Genomic DNA, 20,334 nt, shown 5'->3' with positions numbered 1-20,334 from the left:
GGCTCCCTCACAAGAGAAAGGTGTTGGCAAAGCCTTAGATGGAATGTGTGATTGCAGACTGTGGGGGAAATGAACCGCCCAACCACACTAGACCCTTGCAGATGGAGTTGGCATACAGAAGCTGCATCCTGATGGACTTTTGGGGATGCATCGAACAGACTGGTCTCCTTTTGGCAGTGGTCTAGAATGGAGGGGAGCACTCTAGAACAATCCTTCAGCCATTGCCCAAGTGGAGCATATCTTCCACTTTGAACACAGTACACGTGTGTCACACGTTTTCTAGACTGAAGAATCTTTCTCACTCTTGCAGAACAAGACAGGTCAGAGTTGGTTAAGAATCTATCAGCCCGGCAGTCAGATGCAGGGATACTAGATCTGGATGCAGAATTCTCTTCCAGCCTGAGATAGAAGATCAGGAGATAGCAGAACGTGACATGGTAGCTCAAAGGAGGATGCAACAGCTTGGCATACCAGTGCTCTGAGACACTCTGGAGCAATGACAAGAGTTTTTACCCTCTCTCAGGGTACGAAGTACTGCCAGGAAAGTACAAAGTTCTTGCTCCAGTCCAGGAGGAATGTGACCCTGACAGACTCCTTCTTCCTGACCATTATTGAACAGAAAAGGTGACCCTTTCTGCCTTGATAGCAAAGCATTTTAGCACAGATGTTTACGTGCAGAAGAGATGGCAAGACAACGATGTTTCCAGAGACCACTCATGTTGGTCTAGTTGCCTTGGCCTGAATGCATGAAAGGAATTAGGTGCATAAGTCCCTATTTTAGGCACGTAAGTCCTGCTTTCAGCACCACTGTGATGCACAACCCCCTGCCAAACCCTGCAAGTGCCTGAACTCACTTGGCACTCAGGTATTTGCACTAAAAGTTCCCTAGATGCCTATCTTACTGCCTGTGGGCAGGCACACTGCTGCATTACCAGGAGTGTCCAAATGCCTAGCTCTTGCCTAAGTCCCATGAGCCTCAGAAAGAACCAGATAATTTGGTAAAGCTGATATTGCAAGGTTTGCAGAGTTTGACCGGTACTGTGAAATCTGTCTTCTGGCAGCAACATCTTGTCCACAGGTTAGTCTCAGACTGTGCCAATAAAAGTGAGGCTCTTACAAGGGCACAGTTCAACATGCCCCACTTGATTTTGAGCCCCAAAGTCTTGATTAAATGGCAGGTCAGGACCAAAGAGCAGAAGAGCTCCTGCCATGATCTGCTTTGAGAGGTCAGTTGTATAGATATGGCAAAACATATATTCCTCTTTTCCTTAGGTGGGTTGTCACCACAGCCAGTCGCTCAGTAAACACTCTTAGTGCTGTTGACAGGCTGACGGAGAACGCTGTATTGTAAAAACTTTTCTCCTATGCAAAACTTCATGCATTTCCTATGTGATTGCTTTATGTCTGTGAAAGTAGGTGTCTTTCAAATCAAGAATCATGCATCAGGGCTTGTCTATATGAGCAATGATTTGCAGCAAGCTGGGGTGAAAACGTAGTGTGCGGCATGCTAGTGTGGGGTAAGTTTCCGAAGGGCTCCTGCTGACACACCCTAAAAGTTCCCTAATGCACTTTAATCTACTCCTGTTTCAAAGTGGGGTAGATCAAAGTGTACCAGGGAACTTTCCGTGCACAGCAGCAGGGTCCACATGAATACGTAGTGAGTGGCACACTAGTGCAGGATAGATTTTCACCCCAGCTTGCTGAGAACTCAATGTTCATGTAGATAAGCCTTCAGTCTCTTTGGAATAGGGAGGGGGAATGACGAACCAGCAGGGGTTATCAAACTTTTTCTTTCTGAGGCCCCCACAACATGCTAAAAAAACTCCACGGTCCACCTGTGCCACAATTGTTTTTCTGCAAATAAAAGCCAGGACCAGCATTAGGGGGTAGCAAGCAGGGCAATTATCCAGGGTCCCCCACCATAAGGGGCCCCGCAAAGCTTAGTTGCTCAGGCTTTGGCATCTGCCCCAGGCGGTGGGGCCGGGCTGGGGGCCTCAGGCTTCATCCCCATACAGTGGGGCTTTGTCTTTCTGCCTAGGGCCCCAGCAAGTCTAATGCTGGGCCTGCTTGACAGAATCCCTGAAACCAGCTCTTGGCCCCCCAGTGGGCCCCGGACCCCTGGTTGAGAACCACTGCCATAGTGATCATCCTCATTTTGAAGGTTCTGATGTGTCTCTTCAGTCTTCAGGCCATCTATCTTCCAAAGGATCTGTGAAGAGGAACTGAGAAGGGGGGCTGGGAAGCAGGATGGTGAAGAACTGTATGGAGTAACCTTGATGTATAGTCTTCAGTACCCAGCAGTCTGATATGATTTCATACTTGGCTTTGTGAAGTCTCTAAAGGACGTGGAGGTGGTAGATGAAGAGAAGAGCGTGCAAGAAACTGGAATGCGGCTCCCAACTGGGGTGTCACCACACCAATGTCGTCAGATATCACCAGTGTGGTGCTCTGCTCTGTTCAATGTTGATAACAGTCAGCTGCATGTGTGCGTTCCCTCTGCGTGCTGCTTCAGCTCTGAGCAGGTAGCTGACACAGCAGACCCCGAGAGAATCCCCAGTGACCACAGACTCTGATAAGGTACGAAGGCACCTGGCCAGGTTTATTGTCAAACGAAGCACAGTAATAGTTTCCCAGAGACTCTACAGGACATACTACAAATATGTACCCCCTGACAATGGACCTGCTTAGTCAGTGGCGGGACTCTCCATTGCCCCCTAGGCCAGACAAAGACAACCCTTCAGGGTTCAGAGTAACAGTGTTAGTCTGTATTCGCAAAAAGAAAAGGAGTACTTGTGGCACCTCAGAGACTAACCAATTTATTTGAGCATAAGCTTTCGTGAGCTACAGCTTACGGTACAAATAAGTTACACATTACTCTGACGTATAGAGGTGCATACCACTCTGTGTTAGGGTGCTGCCTCTCACCTTGTACATGTTGGTTCAAACAAAACAACTCTATCCATCATATTACCCTCCTGCCCCTGTCTTTAGGATGGGTCAGTATGTTCCTTGTTATCCATGTGGAATGTGCTAGTACCGGAATGTTCTGGTACTGTCCTGGCACATGTCTATATTACTAGTGCTTCGTACCTTTTAGGTACATGTATATTTGCAACATTAGCCTTCTTCTTGCCAGCTCCTGTGAGCAGAGCCTGCCTCTGGCTCACAGCTTAACTTGCTTTATGTTAGCAAAGTCTTGACGATTACTTTAGTTCAGGCCTTAGGTCTCATACCGGTCTCTGGTTTATGTTTCAGGGTCTCATCTTACCACAAAAACCTCTAAGGTTTTGTTGATTTTTTCAGTAAAATGGCTTTAACTTTCAAATTCTGTATTTACACTTGTGATTCTGGGGTAAGGTCTGAGGATTTAATTCATGAATATCTCTGTGGCCATGGCTCTGTTGCAAGGGGCAGAGGTGTCATAGGCTGCATGGGGGGAATGACAGGCCATACTTCTGCTTCAGTGGCAAGATCCTTTGCTGCCTTAGCCTGATCTTTAGGAATCAACTACAGAACAATTGCATCCCAGAGGTTGTACTGTTAGTATCTTGTCACTGGCTACTAACTGGCAATACACTTGGATCCCAACAAATATGATTTCCTACTGAGCGAGGAAATTCTGTGCCCAGGGAGCAGATTTAGTACCCTTTATCTTTTCTAATGCAGCAGAGACCACACAGTTCAAGCACCACCAAGTAGTGTCCTTAAGGCTTTGTGAAGGAATGCCACAGCAACATCTGTGAACTCCTGATATCATGGAAGACAGAGTGCTCTGTGGAACTGAAGAGGTGTATGAAGGCTGATGGTGATGGTTCACTCAAAGGGGGCCTGAGTGAAGCAAAAGGGAGATCCTGGGCATCAATGAACAGGAATTCCAGAGATGAATCAGGAGTAAGTTCCAAAGCCAAACTGTGCACCAGTGAAGCAAAAATCTTGTATGTAGACTAGTTGACCAGTCTTGGGAAAAGTTCCTGGACTACCAGGAACATGAACTGGGGAAGTCTGCAGCTGTTGCAGGGCCAGTGACAACTTAGGAGCTGAGACCTTCTCCAAAATCAACCTGGCGAATTTCTTCTTTCCTTCTTCACTTCCCCAGAACCAGACCTATGCTTTCCTTCCCTTGTTTCTTCTGTGCAGATGGTGTATATTCCTAGGATGGTGTAGCAGGTGCCATAGAAGGATCTTCAACAGCTGAGGATGTTCTCTCAATAAATGGGTCTCGAAACTAATACCATTTGGGGAGTCAAACTTATCCGCATCACAAGTGCCAATGCAGATGAAAACGCCTGATAATGCTTCACAGGGGAGGTCAGTGCTGCCTGAGGCACAGACCTGGCACTGGAACCCTTGTTAGAGGCCCAAGTTGAGGCCAGTGAAGAGGCTGGAGCCAGGTTCCAAGGCTTCACTCATTTAATAGTAGTGCATTTTTGTGCCAAGGAGGGTCATTGTGGGCCCAGATTTTATTGCCTTGTCAGCCTGATAGCAGGGCCTGTGCTGTCAGAGTGTCACTGGTTTGAAAGACAGATAGGCCTTTAGATTCAATTGCTGATCATGGCATACTCTGGGGATGAATGTGGTGGAGTGTGAGCTTCACCTGAGCACACCTGACATTAAACATACATGTCTGATTTCAGATAGACTGTCAGATATTCTTACAGCCTTTCTAGGGCTCTACTCCAGCCATCTTTGCAGGGACCAACACCAGATCAATCTCCTACACTATTCTCTCTTCCTTATAATTAAAGCGAATAAAAGAAAATTCAGATGGCAAAGATGGTCTATTAAATAATTAGACAGAAAGTCACACACAGCGAGGATCCTACTGCTTTGCACAGGAGAGGAGAAGGAAATGAAGATACTGGGGTCTGCACTGCCTTATACAGATTCAGATATTGAGCACTGACATCACTAGGAGGGCTTATGCAGCCCCACTGGATACAGCTGTAGTAGAGGTTCCATGAACTTGAAGCCAGAGGATGTCAGACCTGCAAGTAGGGATGCACAGAAGCCTCTGAAGAAGAACACAAGTATTACTTACTCTGTAAAAATTTTAATACACTTTCCCCAGTCACATCTGTATAACAGCTTGGCCTAGAAACATCAAATGTTTTAACTCATCCCCATACTTTCAAATTTCGCATATTCTTGTTTACAAATTCTGTTTCAATTCCATGGCATTCTAATGCTTTTCCACCCAAAAACTATAGCATCCCTACAATCTTAACTGCAGTTTAGCCAATTATTTTTGTCTAAGAATGTGAATAAATCACAGACCCTTCTGGCTGGTGTTGCTGGACCCTTTGAATTTCTTGAATATTTACTGTATTTAAGACTACCAATGACTAATTAAAATGAATCAGGGACAATTACCTGGAGCACATTTTCCACTGTAACATTCATTTCTAGGTTCTGCTTGCAGTATGCTTGAAGTCTGTTGTTGTAGAAACCATAATAATAAGGGGCAGAGAAGAGGTAGCTATAAAGCTAGTCAAGGAGAACAAATTTGTGTTCCAAGTTGGTAATAATTAGGGCTCCGTGTCTGCCATGGAGATTGCGGAAGTCATGGATTCCATGACTTCTGCAGCAGCCAGTGTGGCTGATCCCGGGGCCAGCTGCTCATATAGAACAAGAAGTAATGGACTTAAACTGCAGCAAGGGAGATTTACATTAGATATTAGGAAACACTTTCTAACTATAAGGGTAGTTCACCTCTGGAATAGGCTTCTAAGGGAGGTTGTAGAATTCCCATCATTGGCAGTTTTTAGGAACACGTTGGACAAACACCTGTCAGGGATGGTCTAGGTTTCCTTGGTCCTGCCTCAGAGCAGGGGGGCTGGACTTGATGACTTCTCCAAGTCCCTTCCAGCCCTACATTTCTATGACTCTATGGTTGTCCATGCAAGCTCCCTCCAAAGATGTACATAAAGTACTTCCCCAAGAGTTGTATAGCAAGATGGTTAGTCAGTGGACCAGTCCAACATACTGAGGCATGCATACTCTCTGGCAGCCACTGTGAATGACAGCAATGGCCCAAAAATATAGTGAGCAGGGATTAAGTCCTGCATAGTTGTGCTCACGCAGGGGATCTTGGCATTGCAACACTTAACTCCTAGGCACCTTGCCACACAGTGGAATTCACGTCCCGAGTTAGGTTGTCAGGCTCCCCATGCATTGTATGGGTAGAGTTAAGCACCTATGAACCAGATTCTCAGAAGCCAGCAGCTGAGCAGGGAACTGCCTGAGCTGGCCAGGAGTGAAATGCAGAGGGCTTAGGGCCCAGATTCACAAAGGGATTTACATACCAAATTGAGAGGCTGGAAGGATGCGCCTATCTCTGCTCAGGATTCTTAGCCTTGAACCCTTTCCTGGATTTAGGTACCCAAACCAGGTGAGCTCTTTCTCACAAAGAATTGAAGAGACACTCCTCTACCCCATTTTAAAATTATAGGAATGAAGGGCTCTCAAGAGGCCATCAAGTCCAGCCCCCAATAGCCCACTGCACACACTTGGGGGTGTGGGAGACCTGTTTTCATAACCCTGCTCTAACACATGTTTCCTACACTCCTGGTGCTTGCTGTAAACACCAGGCTATCAGATGATGACTTGCTTACCCTTTTGTGTGGGTTCAGCATGCTCTGAGTGCATCAACCAGATCAGGCCCTGCACAAGTGAGATGGGCAGGGGAACACCTACTTTGAGAATTCCACTGTGGCTTGGGTATAAGAAAAGGTTACTTACTAACTCTGATTCTTCAAGATGTGATGCAGACGTGTGTATTCCACTTAGGCGTGTGTGTACCCAGTGCAGCAGAGGAAGAGAATTTTCCGTAGCAGTACCTGCAGAAGGGCAGCGCTCACGCCTCATAGCCATAGCATCACTCCAGGCTTTTGAAGGCAGTGCCGCCCCAACCCCACTCAGTTCCTTTGCAACGAACATCCAGAGACCAGACTCTGATGGAAAGGAGATGGAGGGTGGGTCATGGAATTCATGTCTGTATCACATCTAGAAGAACCAGTTACAATAAGTAACTGGTTTCTTCTTCTTCAATTACATGCAACCGAGTATTCCACATAGGTGATGCACAAGGAGTATCCACAGGAGGCGGGGCTCAGAGTGTAACTAAGGATTGCTGGGCCGCCCTTTCAAAGTTTGCATTAGCTGTGGAAGATGCAGTAATGGTATAATGGCAAGACATCATCTGACAACTAATGTATGGAGATACTGCTCCTCCGGAGCTGACTGCAGCTCAGGAGAAAACATGGGTACATATACCACCTGGTTCAAATAAAACTGGGAGACCACTTTAGACAAAATATTGGGTTTGGCCATAAAGCACTTTGTCCTTCGGGAACCCTGTATAAGGAGGCTCTCAGAGCCTGCAACTCAGAGACTCCCCTTCCAGATGTTATTGAAACCAGGAAAGCAGTTTTCTGACAGAAAGCAGAAAGGGTTAAGATGCCAGAGACTCGAATGGAGGTCCCATTAAGTCCACCGGGAAAGTATTAAGGTCCCACAGAGGAACTGGTTTTGAGACACTGGAGGATGGAGATGAAGAAGGCCTTTAAAGAATCTTGCTGCCATGGCACTGGAAAAGACTGATCTTCCAAGAATGGGTGGATGAAACACTGAAATCACTACCAGGTGCGACCTCAAGAGTTAAAGGCACCACCAGGCAACCGAAGACACAGCAAGTACTCTAAGATGTCCTGGATAGAGACCAGCATCAGTTGAATTCTGCGGGCCAATGAACACACCAAAAAAATGCTTCCATTTTCTCAAACAGGTGATTTTGGTACAGGGCTTTCTATTTAATAGAACCTGCAGAATGGCTGCCAAACAACACTTTTCATTCTCGTTCAACCACAAAACAGCCACACAGTGAGATGCAGGGAGCTGAGTGTGGGATGCAAGGCAAGACCATGATTCTGAGTGAGTAGGTCAGGCTGAAGATGAAGGGATAAAGGAGGCTGAATTGACAAGCGCAAGGTTGGAGAATCAACACTGCCTCAGCCATGCTGGTACAAGGAGGATAAGGATGGCCTGATCCGCTTTCAGTTTGAGGATGATCTGTTGTACGACTGGGATTGGGAAAAAACATACAGAAGAGCTAATGTCAGCTGAGATGGAAGGTGTCAGTCAGGGAGCCTGGACAGAATTCCCCTCGAGAGCAGAACAGATGGCATTTCCTGTTGTCCCTTGTAGCAAACAGGTTGGTTGTTGGAATGCCCCAAGCTGCAAAGATGACCTGCAGGATGCTTGTCTTCAGGGAACACTCGTGATTCAGGGAAAAATTTCTTCTGAGATGGTCTGCGAGATGATTCTGGGCCTCGGGAAAGCGGTCGGCTATTAGAGTGATAGCCTCCTCGATGCAGAACTGCCATAACCTAACCACCCTGGATTGTGCTCCCCTTGTCTGTTCACGTAATGTATCACAGCAGTATCATTGGTAAATATGTAAATGATGGCTCCCCTGATGCGGTTTAGAAAGGTGGGACAAGTATCACAGATGGCCTGAAGCTCCAGTATGTTGATATGCAGAGACATTTCCTGCTCCGACCACAGACCCTGAATTTTCAAAAAGAAAAGGAGGACTTGTGGCACTTTAGAGACTAACAAATTTATCTGAGCATAAGCTTTCGTGAGCTACAGCTCACTTCATCGGATGCATTCAGTGGAAAATACAGCCGGGAGATTTACATACATAAAAAACATGAAACAATGGGTGTTACCATACACACTGTAATGAGAGTGATCACTTAAGGTGAGCTATTACCAGCAGGAGTGCGGCAGGGTTGGGGGGGAAGGAGAAACCTTTTGTAGTGATAATCAAGGTGGGCCAGTTCCAGCAGTTGACAAGAACATCTGAGGAACAGTGGGGGGTGGAGGGGGAGAATAAACATGGGGAAATAGTTTTACTTTGTGTAATGACCCATCCATTGTGTAGGTGAATGAGCCTCTGATAGTGTGGCTGATGTGATTAGGCCCTATGATGGTATCCCCTGAATAGATATCTGAACACAGTTGGCAATGGGCTTTGTTGCAAGGATAGGTTCCTGAGTTAGTGATTCTGTTGTGTGGTGTGTGGTTGCTGGCGAGTATTTGCTTCAGGTTGGGGGGCTGTCTGTAAGCAAGGACAGGCCTGTCTCCCAGGATCTGTGAGAGTGATGGGTCGTCCTTCAGGATAGGTTGTAGATCCTTGATGATGCGTTGGCGAGGTTTTATTTGGGGGCTGAAGGTGATGGCTAGTGGCGTTCTGTTATTTTCTTTGTTGGGCCTGTCCTGTAGTAGGTGAATTCTGGGTACTCTTCTGGCTCTGTCAATCTGTTTCTTCACTTCAGCAGGTTGGTATTGTAGTTGTAAGAATGCTTGATAGAGATCTAAAACTATTTCCCCATGTTTATTCCCCCCCTCCATCCCCCACTGTTTCTCAGATGTTCTTGTCAACTGCTGGAACTGGCCCACCTTGATTATCACTACAAAAGGTTTCTCTCCCCCCCCCCCAGCTATCCTGCTGGTAATAGCTCACCTTAAGTGATCACTCTCCTTACACTGTGTATGGTAACACCCTTTGCTTCATGTTCTCTATGTATATAAATCTCCCCACTGTATTTTCCACTGAATGCATCCGATGAAGTGAGCTGTAGCTCACGAAAGCTTATGCTCAAATAAATTGGTTAGTCTCTAAGGTGCCACAAGTCCTCCTTTTCTTTTTGCGAATACAGACTAACACGGCTGTTACTCAGAAACCTGAATTTTCAGTGACTCCAGATGTGCTCCCCAGCCCACCAGGGAGATGTCAGAGACAACAGACCTGGTTGGTAGGGGCTGGACAAAGGGAATGCCCTGACATATACTTTCTGGAAGCATCCACCACTGCAAGGAGTCTAGGACCAGTGGAGGTAGATGGACCGATCTGTCCAAGGAATGAAGAGTCAGATGGTAAACCATCCTGAGCCACATCTGAAGGGGTAAAGGCGCAATCTTGCTAACAGAACCCTCTGCATGCAAACAGATATGTGGCCCAAGAGCCTCAGGCACATCCAAACTGCGATGGAAGGCTGAGACTGCCCAAAAGTGCATTGTGAACAGTATTGCTGCTGCTGCCCATAGTAGCACCTTTGCTCTGCCGGTGTGTACAAACCCAAGGAATGTAGGGTGGCCCTAGAACCCTTGAAGTACTGAGTCTTGTCCATCTTGTCTGAAAAAAGCACCCAGCCATTGAAGGGCAGATCATCTATAGCCTGCTGCATGTCAGGAGCAATACCCAAATTCTGCAGCCAAGATACCCTTCTCATGGTCTCTTGGAGGCCACAACTCTGACTGAAGTGTCCGTGATGTTCAGCATGGACTGCAATGATGTCTTGGCCATCAAGCAGCCTTTGGTAATGAATGCCCAAAATTTCTCTCTGGAGGTTTCAGACATCTGGTCTGCAAACTTAGACATGAACATCTAATTTACAAATTTGTATTTGGACAACAATGCCTGCTGGTTTGCAATCTGCATTTGCAAAAAGGAGGAGATATAAATCTTCCTACCCATAAAGTCCATCCTTTTAGAGTCCTGATCCTTAGCAGTGGACTTAAATCTGCCCTGCCGGCCTTTATTGTTCACCACAGTTACAACCAGGAATTTGGGTCCAGGTGAAAGTAAAAGCCCTCAGATCCCTGCACCAGGACAAAACAGAGTTTCTCCATGTGCTTTGTCATACATGATACTGAATCATAGAATCATAGACTATCAGGGTTGGAAGGGACCGCAGGAGGTCATCTAGTCCAACCCCCTGTTCAAAGCAGGACCAAGCCCCAATTTTTGCCCCAGTTCCCTAAGTGGCCCCCTCAAGGATTGAACTCACAACCCTGGGTTTAGCAGGCCAATGCTCAAACCACTGAGCAATCCCTCCAAGCTGGCATTCTCCAAAGAACATTTGCAGGCTCTAGGAGTGCATCATTAATAAGAGGAGCCACTCTCCCAGGAGCAGACAGCTGCAGGATATCCAGCAACATAATGGTGCTCTCCTGCAGGAACTCTGCCTGAATGCCCAGGGAAGCAGCCATGCACCGCCAAAGGTCCTGTTAGGACTTGAAATCCTCAGATATTGAAGGCGAGGAAGAGCCAAGTGCTGCCAAATTGTTCCCGATGGGGGGAGCGGTGTGGACCCCAAAATCAGTGGTGGCACCAAAGTAGCTGACGGTTCCAAAGTGGAGGGCAGTGAGAGCTGCCACGGTAACATGAGTGGTGTGAATGCAATGGTGCCAAGGAATTTCCCAGTGCCAAAGAGGTCCCTTGCACCGAGCCCATACCAGCCCTGCTTCCACAGACTGTGGAAGGGGAACATCGGAGTGTGGTGCCAATGGACCAAAAGGTTCAGCGGCCCATCCACACAATGGGGCTATAAACGACACACCCCTGGCAAAAGCCTGGATCAATGGAGGGGTCAGGATGGAAAAGCAAAGGAGGTCTGTTGCTGCTTGATATGCCGCCGGCGTGGAAACAACTGGTGCCAGCATCACTCTCGTCAGTACTGGATTCAAGAATCAGAATCAATGGTAGAGGGTCTCTGACCTCTCTGCTCAGTATCAAGAAGCTGTTAGAGACACCCACACCCTCATGTATGCTGGCATTAACACGATGCTGGTCCACACTCTTTCTGGAGGAGGCAGAAGAGTTTTCATGAGACCTGGAGTGGTCTGGACTGGTCTTATGTGACCTCTTCCTCGGTGCATTCGATGGGGAACTCCTCCTCCATCCCTTTGGAGAGGTGCTGGCTCCAGAGCATGACATGGCAGCACTCTCAGAACCTGAGGGTGACTTCCAATCTGAGGAGGTCCTCGGTGCTTAAGCAGGCCACATGGCCTGTTCAAGCAGGTGCTGCTTTAGGCGAAGGTCCCTAGCCAGCTGAGTTCCTTTCAAGAACGACCTAGAAATTGCACACCGCTCCTTGACGTAGACGTCACAGTAAGCAGTGTGTGGGGATTGTTGTTGGGGATCGCTCTCCCCACATAACAATGTTTAAACCATGGTGAGGGCATCACCGGGGAAATACTTAACTAAATGTAATTAACACTACATTTAACTAACACTAAGGGTACTAATTATATACGACTAGAACAAACACTAGAAAAAGACAGTGAGAGATTGCGTGGTTAAGAACCACACAAAGCTCTGACTCCAGCCACAGGCAGTAAGAAGGAAATGAAAGGGGTCAGCGTGGTGCCGCCTCATATAGCCAGAAGCTGTGGCAAGGAGGTGTGAGCGCTGCTCTTTACAGACATTGCTAAGCAAAGTTCTCTGGCTCCAGAGCCATAGGCACGCACCCACCAACATGGCTGCATCTACTCAAAGAAGCAGCTTAGGCTCTGAATGTCTTGTTAGCTATGAGGGCAGTGTCAGGATTTAGTCAGCTTTGGGCATGCCCACCAGCAGAAATGCAGGTACCTTTAGGGATTTAGGTGCCTACATAGTTTGGTGGCAGCTGAGTGGTGATTTTGTGAAAGTTAATGATGTATAGGAGACAGTCTTTTTGTGCATCTTACCCTAGCTGTCTAAGACACACCAGTCCTTTCACACAAACAACCCAAGACAGAGCCTGCCCCCATTACAGCCAATAGCCCAGTGGTTAGCACACACACCTGGACTGCAGGAGACCTAGATTTAAATCTTTCTCTGGATTAGCGACTTGAACCCCAGTCTCCCATATCCCAGGTGAATACCTTAAGTGCCAGGCTATTGGACATTTTGGGGTGGGGATTTCTCAATCTGTCCTGTTGGAGCTGTTCCACTTTGTATAATTATATTCATTAGATCAGGAAAAGAGAGAAATTGCATAGATCAGTGGTCTGAAAACTCACATGGGAAAGCCAGGTTCAAGTCCCTGGCTAGTTATAATTAAGGCTATGATTTTGTCATGATGGTCACAGAAAGCATGAATTTGAATAAAGTCCATCAAATGCCCTCCAAAACAACTGAAATGTGCTCAAACCAAGTGGTGTTACAATCTTGTACATGGGGTCACAGCATCACTCAGGTTTAGTCCATCTGCCCCACCATCTCCATCTATAGCAGCATGGACTCTTCAAAACTGTTCAGCATTGTGACCCCATGTGCTAGGTCGCAATGCCTAGAGTGGACAGCTGGGCTCAGTCCCACAGGACAGGAGTTGCCATTGTGGGGCGAGTGTGGGGTAGGCTCACTCTCCATCTCCCACTAACCTCTTTCTGTGACATATTGTTGTTTTCCAGCACCTCTGCCATGAAATATTTTTAAAAATTTCATGACAAAATCATAACACTAGTTATAGTTTAACTCAACGGAACTGTTTCATAGTCCAGTAGAAGGGCCTGATTCTCCACTCCCTCACAATGAAGGCATTTGCAGCAGTGCAGAGCAGGTGTAATATGCTACTCTTCTGGTCTGGCACATTTTTTTCCACTCACTTTGCACAGGTGTAAATGATGACACCAGGTGCATGACATGGCAGAATCAGAGCCAACATATTAAAATATACATAGCAAAAGAAATCCAAAGTGTCTGTTTCAATTGCATCTACAGACCTTAGACTTCAGTAGATTTAAGGATACAGGGAATCTTCAGGAGGCATGTTCACTTCACCATAGTAAATGTATCTCAGCATAGACTCAAATGCTTGTTTACTGGGAACCATTTCACCTATAGAAATATTTACTTGTCCATCTTCTGGCATGAAGGAACGGAACATGGCTTCAAAGTAACTGGAAAAGGAAAGAAGACTGATGTAACACAAGGAGATTTTACATAACCACAAGAAAGGTTCTGCAGATGGTTTCAAGCAGTACTGTTCAAAGGGGGCTACAAAGCATTGAATCACATAAATTACTTCCTAGCTACTATGCGGAGGGGAAAACTGCCTCCCCAAACACAGTATGCAGTGTTGTTGTAATCATGTTGGTCCAGGATATTAGAGAGACAAGGTGTGTGAGGTAATATCTTTTATTGGACCAGCTTCTGCTGGTGAAAGAGACAAGCTTTTGAGCTACACAGAGCTCTTCTTCAGGTCTCTTTCCAAAGGGGATTTGCTAGTGTTTCCCTCTATATAGTTCATGAGTGGCTTAGAGAACATTCAAACAATTTAGCTGAGTGTATCTCTGCATGTTGGTGGCTGAGTGTTCACAGCACCTGGAGGTGTTTACTGCTTATCACTAGCAAAGCACTGTGAGAGACAGCCCAGATTGGAGAGCTAAGGGGGAACAAGGGTCCCACGGTTCCAAGTTGTACCCCAGAGATCCAGTCACACTCAAACACCTTGTCTCTCAAATGTAGTACTGTCATGTTTCAGATAAATCTGTGTGTGAGGCAACAAAGCAACACAATCCCAACAATACTATAGGATGTTATATAGGAAACAATGCCATGTGGATTTTCTTTATGACAATTAATTTTCAAAAATATAAAAATTAGGATATAATACACTGTAATAATTCATTTACTTACTTTGCATATGAAGTGCTGGTAAACTTCAAACATTATGGGTCTCCTGGTTTCTTAGGGGCTAGACACTAATATAAATGGTTACCTGCCTACTGTACAAGGATATTGTGATGGTTTGTTAGATACTGTTTGTAAAGTACTAAAGTATGTACATGCTAAAGATTATTAGGGCTGGCTGAAAATTTTCCTTCAAAACTTTTTTTAATGGAAAATTGGATTTTAACTAAATGAAATTTTTTGCAGAGAGTATTGCCAAAAAATTAAACAAAAAGTCAAGTTTTTTTTCAACAAAAAGTCAAAATTTTCTGTTGACCCCCTCCATTTTCTAATTATTATTGGATACTGAATGGAATGAACCTATTTTCACCGGCTACAGGCATTAGAAAGTTTGCCTGTGATAGTATTAGATTGTGAAAAGAAAAGGAGTACTTGTGGCACCTCAGAGACTAACCAATTTATTTGAGCATGAGCTTTCGTGAGCTACAGCTCACTTCATCGGATGCATACTGTGGAAGCTGCAGAAGACATTATATACACACAGAGACCATGAAACAATACCTCCTCCCACCCCACTCTCCTGCTGGTAACAGCTTATCTAAAGTGATCATCAAGTTGGGCCATTTCCAGCACAAATCCAGGTTTTCTCACCCTCCGCCCCCCCCCCCCCCCCAACTCACTCTCCTGCTGGTAAAGGTCACTTTGGATAAGCTATTACCAGCAGGAGAGTGAGTTTGTGTGTGTATGGGGGTGGGGGGGGGGTGAGAAAACCTGTATTTGTGCTGGAAATGGCCCACCTTGATTATCATGCACATTGTAGGGAGAGTGGTCACTTTGGATAAGCTGTTACCAGCAGGAGAGTGAGTTTGTGTGTGTGGTTTTTGGAGGGGGGGTGAGAGAACCTGGATTTGTGCAGGAAATGGCCCACCTTGATTATCATACACATTGTGAAGAGAGTGGTCACTTTGGATGGGCTATTACCAGCAGGAGAGTGAGTTTGTGGGGGGGGGGGGGCGGAGGGTGAGAAAACCTGGATTTGTGCTGGAAATGGCCCAACTTGATGATCACTTTAGATAAGCTATTACCAGCAGGAGAGTGGGATGGGAGGAGGTATTGTTTCATGGTCTCTGTGTGTATATAATGACTTCTGCAGCTTCCACAGTATGCATCCGATGAAGTGAGCTGTAGCTCACGAAAGCTCATTCTCAAATAAATTGGTTAGTCTCTAAGGTGCCACAAGTACTCCTTTTCTTTTTGCGAATACAGACTAACACGGCTGTTACTCTGACACCTGTTATTAGATTGTGCTCATCTACTAACCTCATTGCACCATTAATAGATAGGTTTCAGAGTAGCAGCCGTTAGTCTGTATTCACAAAAAGAAAAGGAGTACTTGTGGCACCTTAGAGACTAACAAATTTATCTGAGCATAAGCTTTCGTGAGCTACAGCTCACTTCATCGGATGAGCTAGATTCTACTCTGGTTTCCCGCCTTTTCTACCCTTCCTTTCCATATAACATAACTTGCATCTACTGATGTGGCAAAGTGCTTTTCTTCACCCCACCAGGTGTACCCCTAACTCTGGACTATTGATCCAGCTCCCCCTTCCTTTTTTGAATATGTAAGAGTCAGTTTTTTCAGGTGCCTGAATCTGAATGACACGGTCACAATTTCTGGATAACAGCTTCTGCGTGCAGGTTCTTGTCACCGGTTACTGTAGACTCCTAATGGCATTCAGTATTATATTCTCTTCAACTTGTATACCTGATTAAAGCCCTTCACAATTTCTCTCTAGCAAATTCTTCATGTCACAACCAATCAGACTCGGCCTGAGATTTCTGCCACCGGCACTTTAGCTGTCTTTCTGTCTAGCTTCCTCTCCTGCTCCATCTATCCCAGGCAATCTGTAAACCATGCTGATCAGTGAGGATGAAGCTGTATAGGGTCACCCTATCAAACCCTGAACTGAGAAGAGTTAGATGCCTCAAAAAGGGATTCCCAAAAGCCAGCACGCTGAGCGGGGAGTTGCCTAAGCCAGTCAATAGGAAATGCTGAGGAGAGGGGTGGTAGGTGGTGGTGGTAGGTAAAGGGAGGTAGGTGCCTAACTTTGGTCTGAGGGAGGTGCCTCCCTCTAGCTGGGGGGTCACAGCCATGAGCCCCTCTGGAGTCAGTCACCTAAGCCGAGTCAGCCCTTTCTCAACAAAAACTGAGAAGCAGGAGGTGATGGTACTTTCCCCTTCACCAATAGTTCTGTGGCTAAAGAACTCATCCACAATTTGGGAGACTCAGGTTCAAATCCCCACTCCCCTTGATGAGGAGCAGTGTTTTGAACCCAGGTCTCTCACATCCCACACAAGTGCCCTAATCACTGGGTTTGAAGATTGAAAGGTGATTTGATTACCACGTCCCTTGTATTTTCTTCACAGGTACTAAAGGGCTCTTTAACGAGGAAGTCAGAATAAGAATCTGTGGCTGGAAGTTAAAGCCAAATGCAAATTAGAAATAATACACACAGTGAAGGTGATTAGCCATTGGAACAAACTATCAAGACAGGCGGTGGCTTCTCCATCTTTTTAAATCAAGATTGGACATCTGTTCTGGAAGACATACTTTAGTCATCCACAAGTTACTGGGCTCAGTACAGTGTAAGAGGGCAAGATTCTATGGCCTGTGATATACAGGTCAGACTAGATGATCTAATGGTCCCTTCCGGCCTTGGAATTTACGAACCATTTATCTCGCCAACAATCCCCGTCTCCTTTTCGATTACTCCCTTTACACAGTTTAACAGGCCTGCTGATTCTCCACTGGCTTCTTACTTTGATGTACAAATACAGGACTAGATCATGCCTAGCTTTAACATAGCCATACATAGAGTAGATTCCCATCTCTCTCACTCAGCCAGGTTAAGGCTGCCTAGATTGCAGCTCTATGCACTGCAGAACCCAATGCCATGCATCCAATGCTCCCCCTACAAGTGAGTGAAGAAGGTACAGGGAAGGGCAGAACCAATATCCACCTCTCCTCACTACATGTACCAGCCAAGAGAGCTGGTTGGCCGTGCCAGGGAAGAGACGTATGATACACCCTTAAACGGGTAAGTTATTTACACCTTCAACCAAGTGGGAACCCAGAGAGACCAATCTACCCCCTAATGTATTGATGTTTTTATATGTTTGTTCGATGGATTCTTAAATCTCTACCTCATAGCTTACATACCAAAGTTTAGGCTTCATTCTATTAGCATCTCTTGAGCTGCATTTTCATTTTTAGAACATCCTTTTTGTTCTTCATGAACACTTGTTCCTTTCCAGTTCATGACAGTAGTTTTATGCGTGATTATTTGCTTCTTTTTGAAATTGTGGTAGGATATAGACCATCTGTTATTCAACTAAGGTTTTGATTTCCTAACATTTCCCTGCTGGGATGGCAAATTCATTCATATTTTAGTCACTGTTGCTTAATGGCTCTATTATGTTTAATTTCTAGGAGAAAAATCCTATGTGTTACTCAGATCTCAGTGAACAGAAGCCTATTCTCTTGTGTGCTTCAAAACAACCTGATCCAAGAAGCAGTCTGTGGTACTGAGAAATCATGTCTACACATGACATTTGTTATTGCTCTAGTAAATGATGACTATTTAAAAAGTTTCTAAGTTTCAGTAAATGGTTGATCAGAGTGCACACACCTGGAGCGGGCTGCCAGAATTGCCTTATGTGCTGGTCTTGGGTGGCCATCTAACAGGAGGATGATATCACAAAACTCGATCCCAGCTCCTTCTAGATAAGCCTTCATATCCTGAATCAAAGATGTTCCTGACAGAGGCAACATGGTGAAATGATTAAAAAGAAGACATTTCCAGGTAATCAGCTGCTATAAAGTTAATACACGGTTGTGCCACATCTACATACAGGTTTTCCCATGGGATTAAGGGAGTTGTTAGTAGGCAGGCATTTCATCACATTCTCAGCACTATAGGAGGCCTCTTTTCATATGCCATGGATAAGGCCAGGCCATGATCCCTGGAAATTTGTTCTGTATGTAAGACTGATGCCCTCGGTGAGGTTTTACATCTGCATCCTTTTCCTCACCTCTGGTACATTTGCCTCAATCCACTCCTCACCCACCCCCTGTCCATTGTGTGCCAACACTGCTAACCTCACACACATTGCACCTCCACTTCTCTCGCTGTCTCTGGAACACCATGACATATCTACAAAGATCTCAGCCACCTGCGACCTCTTCCTATCTTGCTCCCTCCAGCTCCTGGCTCTTCAAGAAACCTGGATCCCTCGCTGCCATCTCTTACAGAGGCTTCTCCTTCTCTCACCCCCCCCCACTCCCCCCCCGCCTGGATCAAACTGTGGTGGGGTACGGAGTTTCTCCTGTCCCCTTGCTGCTATTTCCAATACCTCCCTCCTCCCTTCCCCCTCCTCTCTTCTTTTGAACAATGCTGCATCTGACTTCTCTCTTCTCCCCCTCAATATTGCTGTCACCTACCATCCATCCAGCTCCTCCCCGTCAGCCTTCCTCTCTGATCTCAACTCCTCGCTCTCTCTCTCTCTCTTCCTCTTCTTACAATCTCCCACACTCAGCATCAGGGACTTCAACTTCCATGGGAACAACCCATCCAACCCCTTAGCTGCACACTTTCTTTTCCTCCCCTCTTCATTCAATCTGCAGCTCACGGTCAACTCTCCCATTCACCAAAAGGAACACTCATGGAATTTGGTCTCACCAAGCATTGCTTTCTCAGATTTCTCTTGCTGAGCTCCCTCCCTTTCAGCATCACCCATTGCCCCCCAACTCCCTCATGCCCTGTCACTTGGTCTTTCCGCGACTTCTAGTCCTTCAACATCAGTGACTTCTTATCTGCTCTCAGCAGTCTCATCCTTTCTTTCACTGTTGTTGATTCACTCCCTCCCTCCACCTTTGCCTCTTTTGCCTCTCTCTCTCAGTGCAAGATCTGCCCTACCAACCTCCAGCCCTAGCTCACCCCCAGCATGAGGAAGTTACTTACCTTATAGTAACTGGAGGGTCTTCGAGATGTTTGGTCCCTATCTGTATTCCATTAGGGATACGCATGTACTCCATGCTCCCAGAGTCAGAGAATTTTGAAAGCAGTGTCCGCTGGCTCGCACATGCACCCTTACTTTCCTTGGGCCTCCACCGAAGGAGATAAAAGATGGAGCACACCAACCACCTCTCCTGTCCTTCTCTACCGTGAATCTAATCAATGTCCAAAGCAGAGGGGAAGGAGAGTGGTAGTATGTATGATAGGGACCACAAATCTCAAATAACCTGTAAGGTAAATAACTTCCTCTTCTTCTCCAAGTGCTGGTCCCTATGTGTACTCCATTGTGGGTGACTGACAGCTAGTATTCAAGAAAGAAGAGAGTGCAAGGATGTAGGTGGCAGAGCTGCATGAAGGACTGTTGCCCCATAGTATGTGTCAGCAGCAGAGTCTTCTACTAAAGCATAATGACTCATGAACATATGGTTGGAAGTCCACTTAACTGCTTTACAAATGTTAACCAAAGACACTACCCTCAAGCAATGCTATAGACACTGCTTGTGCTCATCCTGTGTGAGGGAAGGAAAGTGAGACAATTGATAGCAGAGGAGATAGCCTGACCTTGGACACTTTCCACCATGGCTCAAACATTGGGGGGAAAGAATTGCATCAGGAATGTTGGTTGGCAAGTGATCTACATGTGTCCCTAAAAAGGATTTTGAATGTGATCCGTTGGTTAGATCGTCAGTTTCCTGGTATGAACCAGGTACTCATAATGTGTGCAATGAGAACACTGATCCACTACTCCCTGCCACCAAGTGGCTGCTAACAGGCACCAGAACTAGAAGTTGAATTCTG

At 46.0% G+C, this 20,334-nt stretch overlaps 1 protein-coding gene across 16 annotated transcripts in view; it reads right to left on the bottom strand.

Moving 5' to 3' along the window:
- The window catches only part of LZTR1 (leucine zipper like transcription regulator 1), a 280,121-nt gene that overhangs the window by 43,100 nt on the left and 216,687 nt on the right, over positions 1 to 20,334 (bottom strand). For 12 of the 16 annotated variants that reach the window (XR_005223269.2, XM_043533614.1, XM_037884956.2 and 9 more), the window contains 3 exons: positions 18,151 to 18,277; positions 13,579 to 13,728; positions 5,371 to 5,476 (listed from right to left, as the gene is read on the bottom strand). Coding sequence is in view for 15 of the 16 variants with exons in the window: in XM_043533614.1 (XP_043389549.1) it covers positions 5,371 to 5,476; positions 13,579 to 13,728; positions 18,151 to 18,277 (383 nt within the window). In the remaining variant the exon portion in view is untranslated. Of the gene's footprint in view, positions 1 to 2,865; positions 5,012 to 5,370; positions 5,477 to 13,551; positions 13,729 to 18,150; positions 18,278 to 20,334 lie in introns of those variants that run through there. The other 4 variants (XM_037884960.2, XM_043533615.1, XM_037884958.2 and 1 more) reach the window with 3 other exon arrangements.

Source organism: Chelonia mydas, chromosome 21 (assembly GCF_015237465.2).
Source record: "Chelonia mydas isolate rCheMyd1 chromosome 21, rCheMyd1.pri.v2, whole genome shotgun sequence".
In the NCBI taxonomy this organism is placed as follows: domain Eukaryota; kingdom Metazoa; phylum Chordata; order Testudines; family Cheloniidae; genus Chelonia; species Chelonia mydas.
This window is presented reverse-complemented; position numbering and strand designations above follow the sequence as displayed.